The sequence below is a fragment of the Anser cygnoides genome, chromosome 1 (assembly GCF_040182565.1).
Source record: "Anser cygnoides isolate HZ-2024a breed goose chromosome 1, Taihu_goose_T2T_genome, whole genome shotgun sequence".
NCBI classification, from domain to species: domain Eukaryota; kingdom Metazoa; phylum Chordata; class Aves; order Anseriformes; family Anatidae; genus Anser; species Anser cygnoides.
In genome coordinates this window covers 24,734,316-24,746,047 of record NC_089873.1, presented here as the reverse complement: position 1 = coordinate 24,746,047, position 11,732 = coordinate 24,734,316, and the positions used below count along the sequence as shown (strand labels likewise).

Genomic DNA, 11,732 nt, shown 5'->3' with positions numbered 1-11,732 from the left:
CGTTTCAGAAGCCGGGGCTCGTTGTGCCCAAAAAAATCCCGTCCTCCAGCAGCCGGCTCCGCGACGGGGCGAGCCGCCTCCAGCCCTCCACTTCACCCAGGTTGCTGGTTGTCTTTGCAAGGGAAACCGAAACGCGAGGCGATTTGGGGCGGGGGGGAGCGGAGCAGACCCCGGGGGGGCCAGCCGAGCGGGGCCAGCCAGCCCTGTCCCCGCTGTCCCTGCTCTGGGGACATCCTCGCCGCTGGCAGCCTGCCGCCGCCGGGGCTCCCGACATTGTCTCCCAGAAGAAACTAACGAGGTATATGTAACATAAACATATAAACATATATAAATGTAATATATGTTGTAAATATTTTATATGCTATTCGTATATGTTAGTATATAGTTAGTATTTTATACTCATATTGGTATATTAGTGTATAATATATATGCTATATATATACTTTCTGGGAGCGTGCACAGCCTCGCCAGGCAGGGAGCTCGTGTCGGTGTCCCCCCGTACGAGTCCCCCGAAAGGAAGAGGACAGAGCCCTGTCCTTTTTAACCAACTCCATCACAAAAGGGACCGGCTGACACCGAGCCGCCAGACACGAGTGTTGGCGGAGGTAAAACCCAAAACTTTGACACTACTTCTCGCACGGACCCCTCGAAACCGACAAGCGAACTGGTGCAAATGAAGGAAAAAAAAAAAAAAAAAAAAGAGGAAAAAAAGCCTTTAATCGCCGGAACTCGAGGTGACAAGTGCCCCTCCTCAGCCCTCCGGAGCTGGTGCCGGCGCTGGGGCTGCGGAGCGCAGCGCTGCCCCTAATCTCATCAGCCCGCCCGGGGGGGGACCCAGCGGTGTCAGCAGCTCCAAAGGGCCCTTGGCGAAAGTGGCTGGGAGGGGCCAGCGGCGGCTGGAACCATGAGTGACACCTTGGTGCTTGTTCCTTTCCCAGTTCATCAAACGGCCAGCCCCGCTCCCGCTAAATGAGCGCCTGGCGCCCTTTGGTTTGAGGGGGAGAGATTTGTTTTTAAGATTCCTGGAGAGGAGCGGCAGCGATTCCTTTAGGTTTTGTTTCTTTTTTTTTTTTTTTTCCTGCCCGGAGCAAGGCAAAACGCTGCTGGGATGCCGGGCCCGGTAGATGACAGGGAGGGAGAAACGAGGAATGAATTACAAAAGGATGGGGACACACGCAAAAATTAAAAAATAAAATAACAATAGTAATAAAAGCGCTCCATCGCCGCCCCTGCGCCCGGCGGGGCTCCCCGGTGCCCGGCTGACACGGGAGCAGCCCTCGGGGGAGCGGTGCTGCCCCTCAGGCCGAGCGCTTCGGGGCTCTCAGCCTCTGTTTTTGACGGTGGGAGGCCGAGGGGCGCGGTGCCAGCGGGTGTCACCCCGGGCAGCTCCTGCGGCTTGGCACGAAACGAGTTCCCCGCTCCCTTTCGGGGCCCCGCTGGTGCCCGCCGGGTCCTACCGGCCGATGAGGCCACGTCTACCGTCAGCCGCCCCAAAACCCGCGGAGGCTTCCCCGGCCTCCCCCCGGGCTCCCTCCTTTCCCCTCCCCTCCCTCCGACGGCCGCACACCTCGGAGGGGTGCGGGGGATTTCGACGCCCCCCTAAAACCGTGGGAAAAGCCCTGCCGCGGGGACGCGCACCGGCCTCCGCACGCCTGGCCTCGGTCCGCGGCCTCACGCAGCCGGTTAGCGAGGTGTGTGCATTAATAAGGAGGGGAATGACCTCTGGAGGGCTGTCATTTCGGTACCTGCCCTCCTGCCATGGCTGCTGTTCTGTCCTGCTAATAGTAACTTTCCCCGGACTTTGCCTCTGAGTTAGTTTCTCCGAAATTGCAAACATCTTGTAACTTCCTTCCTTCCTTCCTTCCTTCCTTCCTTCCTTCCTTCCTTCCTTCCTTCCTTCCTTCCTTCCTTCCTTCCTTCCTTCCTTCCTTCCTTCCTTCCTTCCTTCCTTCCTTCCTTCCTTCCTTCCTTCCTTCCTTCCTTCCTTCCTTCCTTCCTTCCTTCCTTCCTTCCTTCCCTTCCTTCCTTCCTTCCTTCCTTCCTTCCTTCCTTCCTTCCTTCCTTCCTTCCTTCCTTCCTTTCTTCTTTCTTCTTTCTTTCTTTTCTCTCTCTCTTCTCTTCTCTTTCTCTTCTCTTTCTTTCTTTCTTTCTTTCTTTCTTTCTTTCTTTTTTCTCTTTTTCTTTCTTTTTCTCTCTTTCTTTCTCTCTCTCTCTCTCTTGCTCTCTCTGCTCTCTGTCTTGCTCTCTGTCTTGCTCTCTTGCTCTCTTGCTCTTCCTCTTTTCTCTCTTTTTCTCTCTTTTTCTCTCTTTCTTTCCCTCTCTTTCCCTCTCCCTCTCCCTCTCCCTCTCCCTCTCTCCCTCTCCCTCTCCCTCTCCCTCTCTCTCCCTCTCCCTCTCCCTCTTTCTCTTTCTCCCTCTTCTCCCTCTCTTTCTCTTTCTTTCTCTTTCTCTTTCTTCTCTTCTCTTTCTCTTTCTCTCTCTTTCTCTTTCTCTTTCTCTTTCTCTTTCTCTTTCTCTTCTCTTTCTCTTTCTCTTTCTCTTCTTTCTCTCTCTTTCTCTTTTCTTTTCTTTTATTTCTCTTTTTTATTTTCTTTCTTTCTTTCTCTCTCTCTTTCTCTCTCTCTCTCTCTCTTTCTCTCTCTCTCTCTCTCTTTCTCTCTCTCTCTCTCTTTCTCTCCCCCCCCCCCATTTCTTCACTCACCTTTATCTAACTGACAGGCACGTCATGTAAGTACTGCATGCAGATGAAATTGTATAGCAAAGTGCTGGACATCTGGGTCATACACGCAGCACGTACCATGAAATCTGAGCCACCCACTGCAAAACACAAAACTCATAGATTTCTTTTTTTCCTAAAGATGGTGTCAGGGCACAGAGAGGGTCAGCTGCAGCCTGAGGGACAGGGAACTGGGGGACTACCCAGGCTGTCTGAGCAGGACCCCACCACCCTCAGGCAGCAGGGGAAAGCTGATGGCAACCCCAATCCCAGACCACTGGCAGGTTTGTGACAGTCAGGCAGCTCTGAAGGCACTTCATAGGTCAGAGGTTGGACCTGGATCGCTGGGGTCCATGGGCAAGCAGACAGAGCTGTAGCTGAGCTACAGTCTGGGACAGAGGACAAACCCGTTGTGCTTCCCACAGTGTGATCAGGGCTGGGTGGCTGGGTTACTGCCAGGTCAGCCCTCAGCTGGAGGAGAGCTGGACCCATCACCTCCTGGGCTGTGCCGACAACAGCCACTTCTATCCCAGCATTTCTAGTTCCCACTCCAGGCCCAGATGCTGTTAGCGACTTGCTAAAGACATCAGCACCCAGCTTTGATACCACTTCCACTTCTTGTGAAACTTAAAGATCTCCTAATACCTCCACTGGAGAACGCCCTGAAGTCCTACAGCCTGTTCTTGCAGGGAAACTTCATGCACACCTCTCAGATCCTCAGGAAGTCCAGCAGTGAAGCCCTTCACTTCAGGTATAACACCAGGGCTCGATAAGGAGCTCGGCACCCTTTCTTTCTTCTTTGGGTATAATGCTTCTGTTCTGCGTTCCCTCAGATTTTATCTACACACAACCAGGAATTAGCCACGTTCTCTCTCTCTCAAAAACAAACAAACAAACAAACAAACACTCAATTTTTTGTAAGTTGTGAGTTTTGACTTAGGAAAATTTGGGTTCTTACTAACTCACATTGAAGACATAGGAAAATGGGCAGTGGGCACTGTCTGTTCATCTGTCAGTAAGGTTGTTGGTTTTGTTTTGTCTGTTTTTGTTTTACAAAAGCGTTATGTCCTTGGATATTTGTAGGCTTTTTATATTTTATTTGTATAAATCTGTTCTATAAACCAATATACTCACTGTAATCAGCACATAAACCGAATGCATTCTTTCAAAAAAGCTTGTTCTCATGAGGAATCATACAACAGTTCAAATGGTTTGAAATACTGAAAACATCTTTTAATTGTAGAATTCTATACAAACTCGGATACATACAGAAGTGGTCACGACAAAATGTTCTTATTGCCTGAAATTTTTCACAGAAATAGAAACATTGATGGCAAGCTTACTGACATCCAACATGATGAGATATCTTTAAACTTGCAAAATGAATAGACACAACAACACTCATAAGTAGTTTGCATGTGTTTGACTGACCTTGAAGTCCTACCACTTAAATACAACTTCAAAATACAAAGAACCAAGATTAAAATTTTAATGCACGGCACATAATAATGTAAAATTAAGCACAAAAAAGTAAACGAAGTCTAAATCTGAAAATACACTTTTTTTTTTTTTTTTTTTTTTTTACCTAGGGCACTGACTTATTCTGAGAATGATTTCCTGTATAGTTGTGTTTTAAGGGAGGCATACATTTTGCTTTATGCACAGGACATCAATATTCGATGGAGATACAAGAACGAATGGTAACAAACAGAAGGGGAAGAAACGTAATCACAACTGGAACTCAAACTCCATGCCAGTGCTCTCACAGCCCTAAGCAAAGCTATACATTACAATATGCTACAACCGTTGTTCTCAAAAAGTTCTTGGCACTTTTCCTCTGATAATCTTACTTTCATTTTTTTTAAAAAAATGGAGCAAATTACATTTCTGCACCTACATCATAAGGCAAAACTATAAAAGCAACTACAAGGACAAATTCCCCCCCACCCCCACCCTCAAACCACCACCCCAGCACTCCAAACGCCTGGTGAATTAGTATCATCCTTCCTCTTCATCACTGTCTTTCATCGTAATTCCCTGAAGTCCTCCTGCATCCGTGACTGAGACCGTGGCTTCCTCCACGGTCAGACGGCTGTGGACAGTATCGTAGGTTTTACTGTTCAGAGTTCCTTCCATCACGCCTTGCAATCTGAAGTCTCGGTAGGTTTTCTGCAGCAGAAACAAAACATCCTGGGTTGGACTTGGGAAAGACTCGAGCCATCTTCCACTATACACTGGCCATTTCGAGCATGCCAGCAGAGCAGCTTCATTCTTCCTACAGTTATGGATTTATCATCTAAAACTTGCTAAAGATTTTGTGGGTTTTAGCTTCTGGGCCATTTGAGGTTTCTATAAGCTTCATTTTAAAAATTGTTCGAACTCTGTGAAAATGATAGACTCAAAGTGACTTATCTAACTTGACAATGTAGCAGTCAGCAACAGTGGTTCTGGATCCACACAAAACAATTCCAGTTATGATTAATCATTGACAATTTTCATAGGAAAGGAAACAATTTTCATAGGAAAGGAAAATAGCTTTCTATTAAATATGTTTGGCAAGCTTAGATAGATGTGGTGCTAAACAGTTTTGTTTGAGTGCTCAAGCCCAAGATCATGAATATGTACACAATCTTTTTTTCGTTTTTTTTTCCCCCTTTCTGGCAATTGTTCATCATCTTTTTTCTCTCTCTCTCTTTCTCTTTTCCTCTTTTTTTTTTTTTTTTTTTTTTTTTGAGAAAAGAGATCTTTCTTGGGAGTCAACTTTTCCCTGCATAGGCCAGTCCCTCATGGACTTTTCCTACACATTGGTCTAGCAATGGTGGAAATGCTGTTATTTGATGGGGTCAGATCATAATATTTTGCAGATGTAATTTTGAAAACAAACAAACAAACAAAAAAACACAACAGTGTAAACAAGATCACCTTGTTTCACCCTAAGAATACCAAGAAGAGAGTCCACAAGCCACACTTTGATGGCAATTTCTTTAAGAGATTGTATGTTGTACTACACTTCTATAGCTGCATGCAGATCTATCAGTAACTTCCTTTTGTCTCATTTATTCAATAAGAAGCCAACAAACAATTTTTCCAACTGCATATTGCAATGTGTAACTCTCTCATTTCACAGAAAATGAACTCTTTCTTTTGACTCTTTCCCCAAACTATAATTTTATTTACCTTTATCTCTACATTGATAGACCAAATGTGGAAAAATAAATTAAATTTTAGCTTATGATCTATATTCTATGATGTAAAAATTTCTCAGGTGACTACTTCAGGCAAGATTAATTCACATTCTAAGTCACCTACATTTTGAGACATATCTACATTTTTTTTTTTTCCATTTGACAAAGTTTTGTTTCCTTGGTAAGCAGCCTTCCTATGAACCAGAAGACATGACTTTTTTCTTTGACTTTTCAGTAAGAATTATAAATAAAATTGTTTTATTTATTGATTAGATGTTCAAGTAAGCATATGGAAAATTATCTACTCTACCTTGCTTATTTTTAAGTGGTAATATATTTGAAATAACCTTTCCCAAGTTAGCCTAAAAAGTTTAAGGACAAGTTGATCTAACTAGTTCCTTATTTTTTGTACACTACGAGTTCTCAATGTGTATGGAAGAGACTAAAGGAAAAGAGAAAAGGGAAAATAATTAAGGGCTATCAGGCCCATTCCTCTACAGGAGGAGAGTGTGCACAACCCCTAGAAGAAGAAAAAAGAACTGATCTTGTTTTACTCCATGCTTCAAAGAACTGCAAAAGGCACCTCTCAAAATGGGTAACATTCAGTGGGGAGAATTTTTTTCTGCCACTATCTATGATGATTATTTAAACCTTGTCTGAATCACTGCAACTGAGATTTATTTGACTCTCCTAGGTCAACTTCAGAGTCAATGGATGCAGCTTGTGTTTAGCTCACACACTCCTCTGAGTAAACTGCTTGGTCTTTTTCAAGTGTCACCATTGCATTCCCTTTTTATAACACTGTGCTTTCAATTTCCTTTTATGCTGTTAACAGGTCCTAAAGCAATTTCTTTCAGTTTTACATTGTATTCCTCCCATTCTCAGTCCAGCACTCTTGGGTTCAGTCAGTGCTCTTCTCTTGACATACTTTTGCAGGATAATAATGTTCACTTCCAAGCTTAATTTTTCATTTCTCTCTAACTTTCCTCTTGGTCCTTGACCCTTCTTTAGTCATGTTCCTCTGCATGTGTCTCAGACATCTAACAATACCTTTATGCCATTGTCCTTCCATCTTGTCTCTAATGGGAATGAGCAATTTTCTTCTGATCATTCTTGATAATGCCACCACCTCTACCTTGTCCAAACTTGGAACAATCATCTATTCCTTACTCAATTTTTGACCCTTAAAAATGATCTCCTACTTTTTTTTTTTGGTTGTTTTTTTTTGAATATTTTCAAGAGATGGGGGCAACATGGACTCACAGTTTTGCCAAAGGCAAACAGAAAATTGCTTCCATCGACTCCATGGTTTGGAGGAACAGTGCCTCTGCTGAGTGAAAGCTTCTTATAATATTCTACTTGAACCATTTTTTCTCATTTCCCAGTGGAGCTACGATGAGCTAGTTTTCCCAGTCCTGCCTTCCTCACCCACCAAAACAGAACTGGTCAAGACTTTCTACCCTCCAGTACTTTGACCAGAACATCTATGACTAACAACACTTTATTCCATTTCCTGTATCCACAGAAGCTGCTATAGAATAACACACTTGGAATATACATGCAAAGCGAGCCTGTGTACAGGCACAGAAAGGCTACCACTGTACCCAGTGTGTTCCCATTGCCACAGGGAGCATGCTTCTTTTGAACAAAGCTAATCCGTGTGCCAGGCTGCAGAATCAAGGTCAGTTGCTCGTGCTGCTCATTCACCTCAACTTTACAATTTGCAGTCAGTTTGAAGACACTTTTCCTTTAACCTCCCAGGTGACATTTAACTGGTATACTTGAGTCTGCCATTCTTACATCTCACTGGGCACAGGTTTTAGATCCTGCAACATTTTTGTTCTTTATTTTTCTTTATTTTTTTTCCCTGTAGAGGAGACTAACTACCTTTACTTAAGAACAGTTTTAAACCTTTCACAAGCCATTAATTTCAACCAAAAAACCAGCATACTGCTTTTGCAATTTTGGCATGTAACAAAATGAAGAGCCAAATCCTGCTCCCAGGGAAATCAGTCAAGGTCAAAACCAACAAAACAGCTTGGGTGGTTCAGGGAGCCATGGTGACCTTATGACTTTCATCTCTCCTCTCTCTCTCTCTTTTCTTCCTCTTCCTCTTCTTTCTCTTCTTCTTTTATTTATTTATTTATTTTAAACTAGTGAATTTAGAAAGTACAAGTTGCAATGGTAGTGCCTACAAATTAAAATTCTTCCAACTTCACAGTTTTGCATGAACTTCACTAGAAAACATTTTGGAGAAATGACAACAGGTACTTCTTATTGCACATTTATACAGCTAACAAGAATGTTCTGAGTTAAACAAGACAGAATTAAAATGAAAAAATTCTGAAATGGCTTCCTCTCTCTTTCCTAGGGGTATTAAGTAATATCTACAAGGGAGTTAGGAAGGAACTTTTTTTTTTTTTTTTTGATGGTGAGGTAGCCTGTAATTGCCTATTGCAAGGTATTTTGGACTTCATTTCACATTAGCAGTCTAAATGACAGGACCAGACTGGAAGGACTGGGATTTCTATTGATACTGATGCCAGAGTATGAATCATTAGAAAATGTCATCTAATATCTTGAACATTGTTTCCCAACTGAACCTAGTAATTATATGTGCATAATAAAAATAATAGTTAAATTTTTCAGAGAGTGGGAAAAATGAAGCAAGACTGCTTTTGTGATTATTAAGGTAAAACAACAAAAAAAACACAAAAAAACAGTAATATGACAAACAATAATTTATTAGGAATACTGTACAGGATTACTGTAGAGCTAGCAGTAATCTATTGACATTCATTGGAACAATTAAAATTTTCAGTGAGGGCAGAATGGTTGAAAATTATTATTGCACATATAATTAACTTTAGAGGTTTTAATAAATTGTTATTCTTCTCAAATTTGCAACAACTGTGAAAAAAAAGAAAGGAAGAGAAGAGAAGAGAAGAGAAGAGAAGAGAAGAGAAGAGAAGAGAAGAGAAGAGAAGAAAAAATACAAAAATCCATGACCTTATTTCACATTTTTTAGCTTTTAGGGTGATCTATATATCCATGTTAATACTTCATCACTTTGCTCTCTTCACTATGCAGTCTAAGTCAAATACATATTTTTTACCTTCACTATCTTGATGAGAGTCTTCAGCTGGTAGATGTGAAGCTGAAGGTCTAATCTATCAGCCAACCACATGCATATGACTTTCATGGAGTTGCTATACCATTGCTGAAAAGAAGGATAAAAAAAAAATCAACAAAACAACACCAAACAACCCTGCAGTATCCATTTAACAGATTTGGTAATGAGAGGTAATGAAACACTTTGAAATGATCACAGATCAGCACTTGAAGTCAACAATGATATAATTTCCTGTTAAGAGAATTGTGTGGGTCAGTAGGAAATCAAATAACTTGACCCAGACTGTTCTTTGCATGAATTAACAACTGCCATTTTATTTTTCAGTTATAACATTTTCAAACACAATCGTGTTATGCACTTAGCTATCTGTCAGTAAGAATGGATATTAAGTACAGTTACATCAGTTAAACAGCAAGGGAAAAAACAAGCAGGATGATATCTTGAGAGATTTTTCAGTACCTAGATTTTGTAATCCAAACTAGAAAACAGCATCAAACATAGAATATCAAACCTGTCTTACTTTTTCTCTTTCAAATCATTTCTTTACTAAGGAAGATTTTCAGAAATACATGGGAATTTTATATAAGTGTGGTCAAAACATCCCTCCACCTCTCTCAAAATCATCATATTAAGGTTTTGTTTTATGTTAATTATTGATTATAATTGAAGCCTACCTTATTTCCTTTTCATATTTTAGGCATGGGTATGTTTTTACTCAAAGCTTCACAAACGGATGTGGCAAGAATAAGCTCTTTGCTGTTGGTGTCTACGCTACCATAAAAAAAAAAAAGCTCAGATCCAAACAGCCACTATAATAACTCTTTCCCACTAACTGGATTATAAGAGATTTTACTAAATATAGTTGCAGCCGCTTGCCTCCCCCTCCTGTAAAATACCAACCAGATGTCATTTAGTCAAACTGTAAAAAGGAAGGGATTTTTGTTATTTTAGCAGTGAGAGATTAAAAGAGTTTGTGTCACAGCTCTGTTTCTGGTTCCTTTCCCCACAGGGAAGAGGCTTACATTCTTTTCTAATGTAATTTCCCATGTCTTTACAAAATACATCGATATGCAAAAAGAGGAAATGTGCATATTTTAAAAAGCAGCACTTTATACATGGTATACTTTGCCAAGTAATTCAGAAGAAGGATCTTACATGTCTCATTTCTACATTAATTAATAAAATAAGATATATATAGGAAATGGGAAATGATGAGGACAAATTACTAGTTGCTGGATATAACAAAGGACAAAAACAGAATTCTTTAATCAACATGTAAGCTGTCTGGAAAAAGCTTTAAATACACACAATAAAATATACGTGAATTCTTTTTCTTTACAGGAATCTATGTCTCATTTCACTGTAACTATCAGTTTTAAGAAAAGGTTGAAATAAGAAGGAGATTTTCATGTAGTATTGACTTCCATTTATGTTTAATGTGTCAAAATATATTTTAATTGCAAACCACTGGAAAGTAATTACTTTTACATTTTATTAAAGTTTCTCCTATCATATTCCTATTTACTATTTTATAGCAGTGAACAAACACCATACAAAATGCAGATGGCTACACATTTCATAAAAGTAATTTGATTTATTCAATCAAATGTGGGACCGATTAGGTATCTATAAAATATTGTTTTTTAACCACTGACTGTCATTCCCATACTATTTATATTATTTCGTGGATTACATGCACGCTGCTTTTGTTTTCCTTCATATGTAGCTGCAAAATATTTTTAATGTGTCTGAGTTGTTACTAAGTGGCAGCTCTTAAATGACATGTGTTGTATGTATACAGATGTCTAGAAGATAAAATACACTTGAGCTTATTCACTCCATGAACTCTATTGATCTAATAAGCAGAAAAATTCATATACCAAGCATTCTACCAGAATATCTATTGTTATTTGCAGTAAGATGAGCCCATCTATTATATTACCACTCAGACTCTACAGTTGTTAATCTTTAGCATAATCAAGGTAGAGAGCATGATATTAGTAGTGCATTTTTTTCAACACTGATATTCTCCCGTTAAAAAAAAGTCAAAATAAAATTCCAGCAACATCTACAATGCATTTGTTTTTCATCAAACAACTGGCAGAAAGCAGAAGGGGCTCAAACTTGCTCACACGACGAAACTCCAGGCAGGACTGAAAATTCTGTCATCAGTTGCTCCCTGCACCAGCACTGAATGCTGCAGGATCACTGAGAATAGACCCAGGCCACGTTTTCTGGCAAAACATGTGTCTTAAAACCCAGCCAGACAACTTAATTAAGATGGATGCAGTTCAAATTAAGACTCTCTCTATATATCTGTGATGCTTACCTGCACTGAAAAGAAAGCTAAGAAATTGTAGGGAATTAATTTTGCTTCTCAATTTTGTGAATTAAAATAATATAACATGTTTTCCTGACCAATTTAATGTTAAACTTTGAGTATTTTTTTTTTTTTTTAATTCAATGATTGTGAAATGATCCTATGGTACTTGCTCTTCAGACAACATGCATTGTTCAGAAAAAAAATGCAACTGTTACTAGAAAAAGATGTATTCTTATTTTGAAGACTCATCATAGTACCTTTAATAAAAATCCCATCTAGTACATTTTCAGTGTCCTCCTAGAGGTACTAGAGGTACTAGAATTCCTGCTCACTATTGGCCTTACACCTCTGAGTCTTGTGCACTCAGAATAGACT

At 40.5% G+C, this 11,732-nt stretch overlaps 1 protein-coding gene across 10 annotated transcripts in view; it reads right to left on the bottom strand.

The window, feature by feature from the left end:
* Positions 1-3,929: 3,929 nt before the first annotated feature.
* Positions 3,930-11,732, bottom strand: part of CADPS2 (calcium dependent secretion activator 2) — a 311,398-nt gene continuing 303,595 nt past the window's right edge. For all 10 annotated transcript variants that reach the window (XM_066990707.1, XM_066990733.1, XM_066990701.1 and 7 more), the window contains 2 exons: positions 9,017-9,121; positions 3,930-4,885 (listed from right to left, as the gene is read on the bottom strand). In XM_066990707.1, coding sequence (XP_066846808.1) covers positions 4,715-4,885; positions 9,017-9,121 — 276 coding nt within the window. In that variant the 3' untranslated portion in view covers positions 3,930-4,714. The remainder of the gene's footprint in view (positions 4,886-9,016; positions 9,122-11,732) is intronic.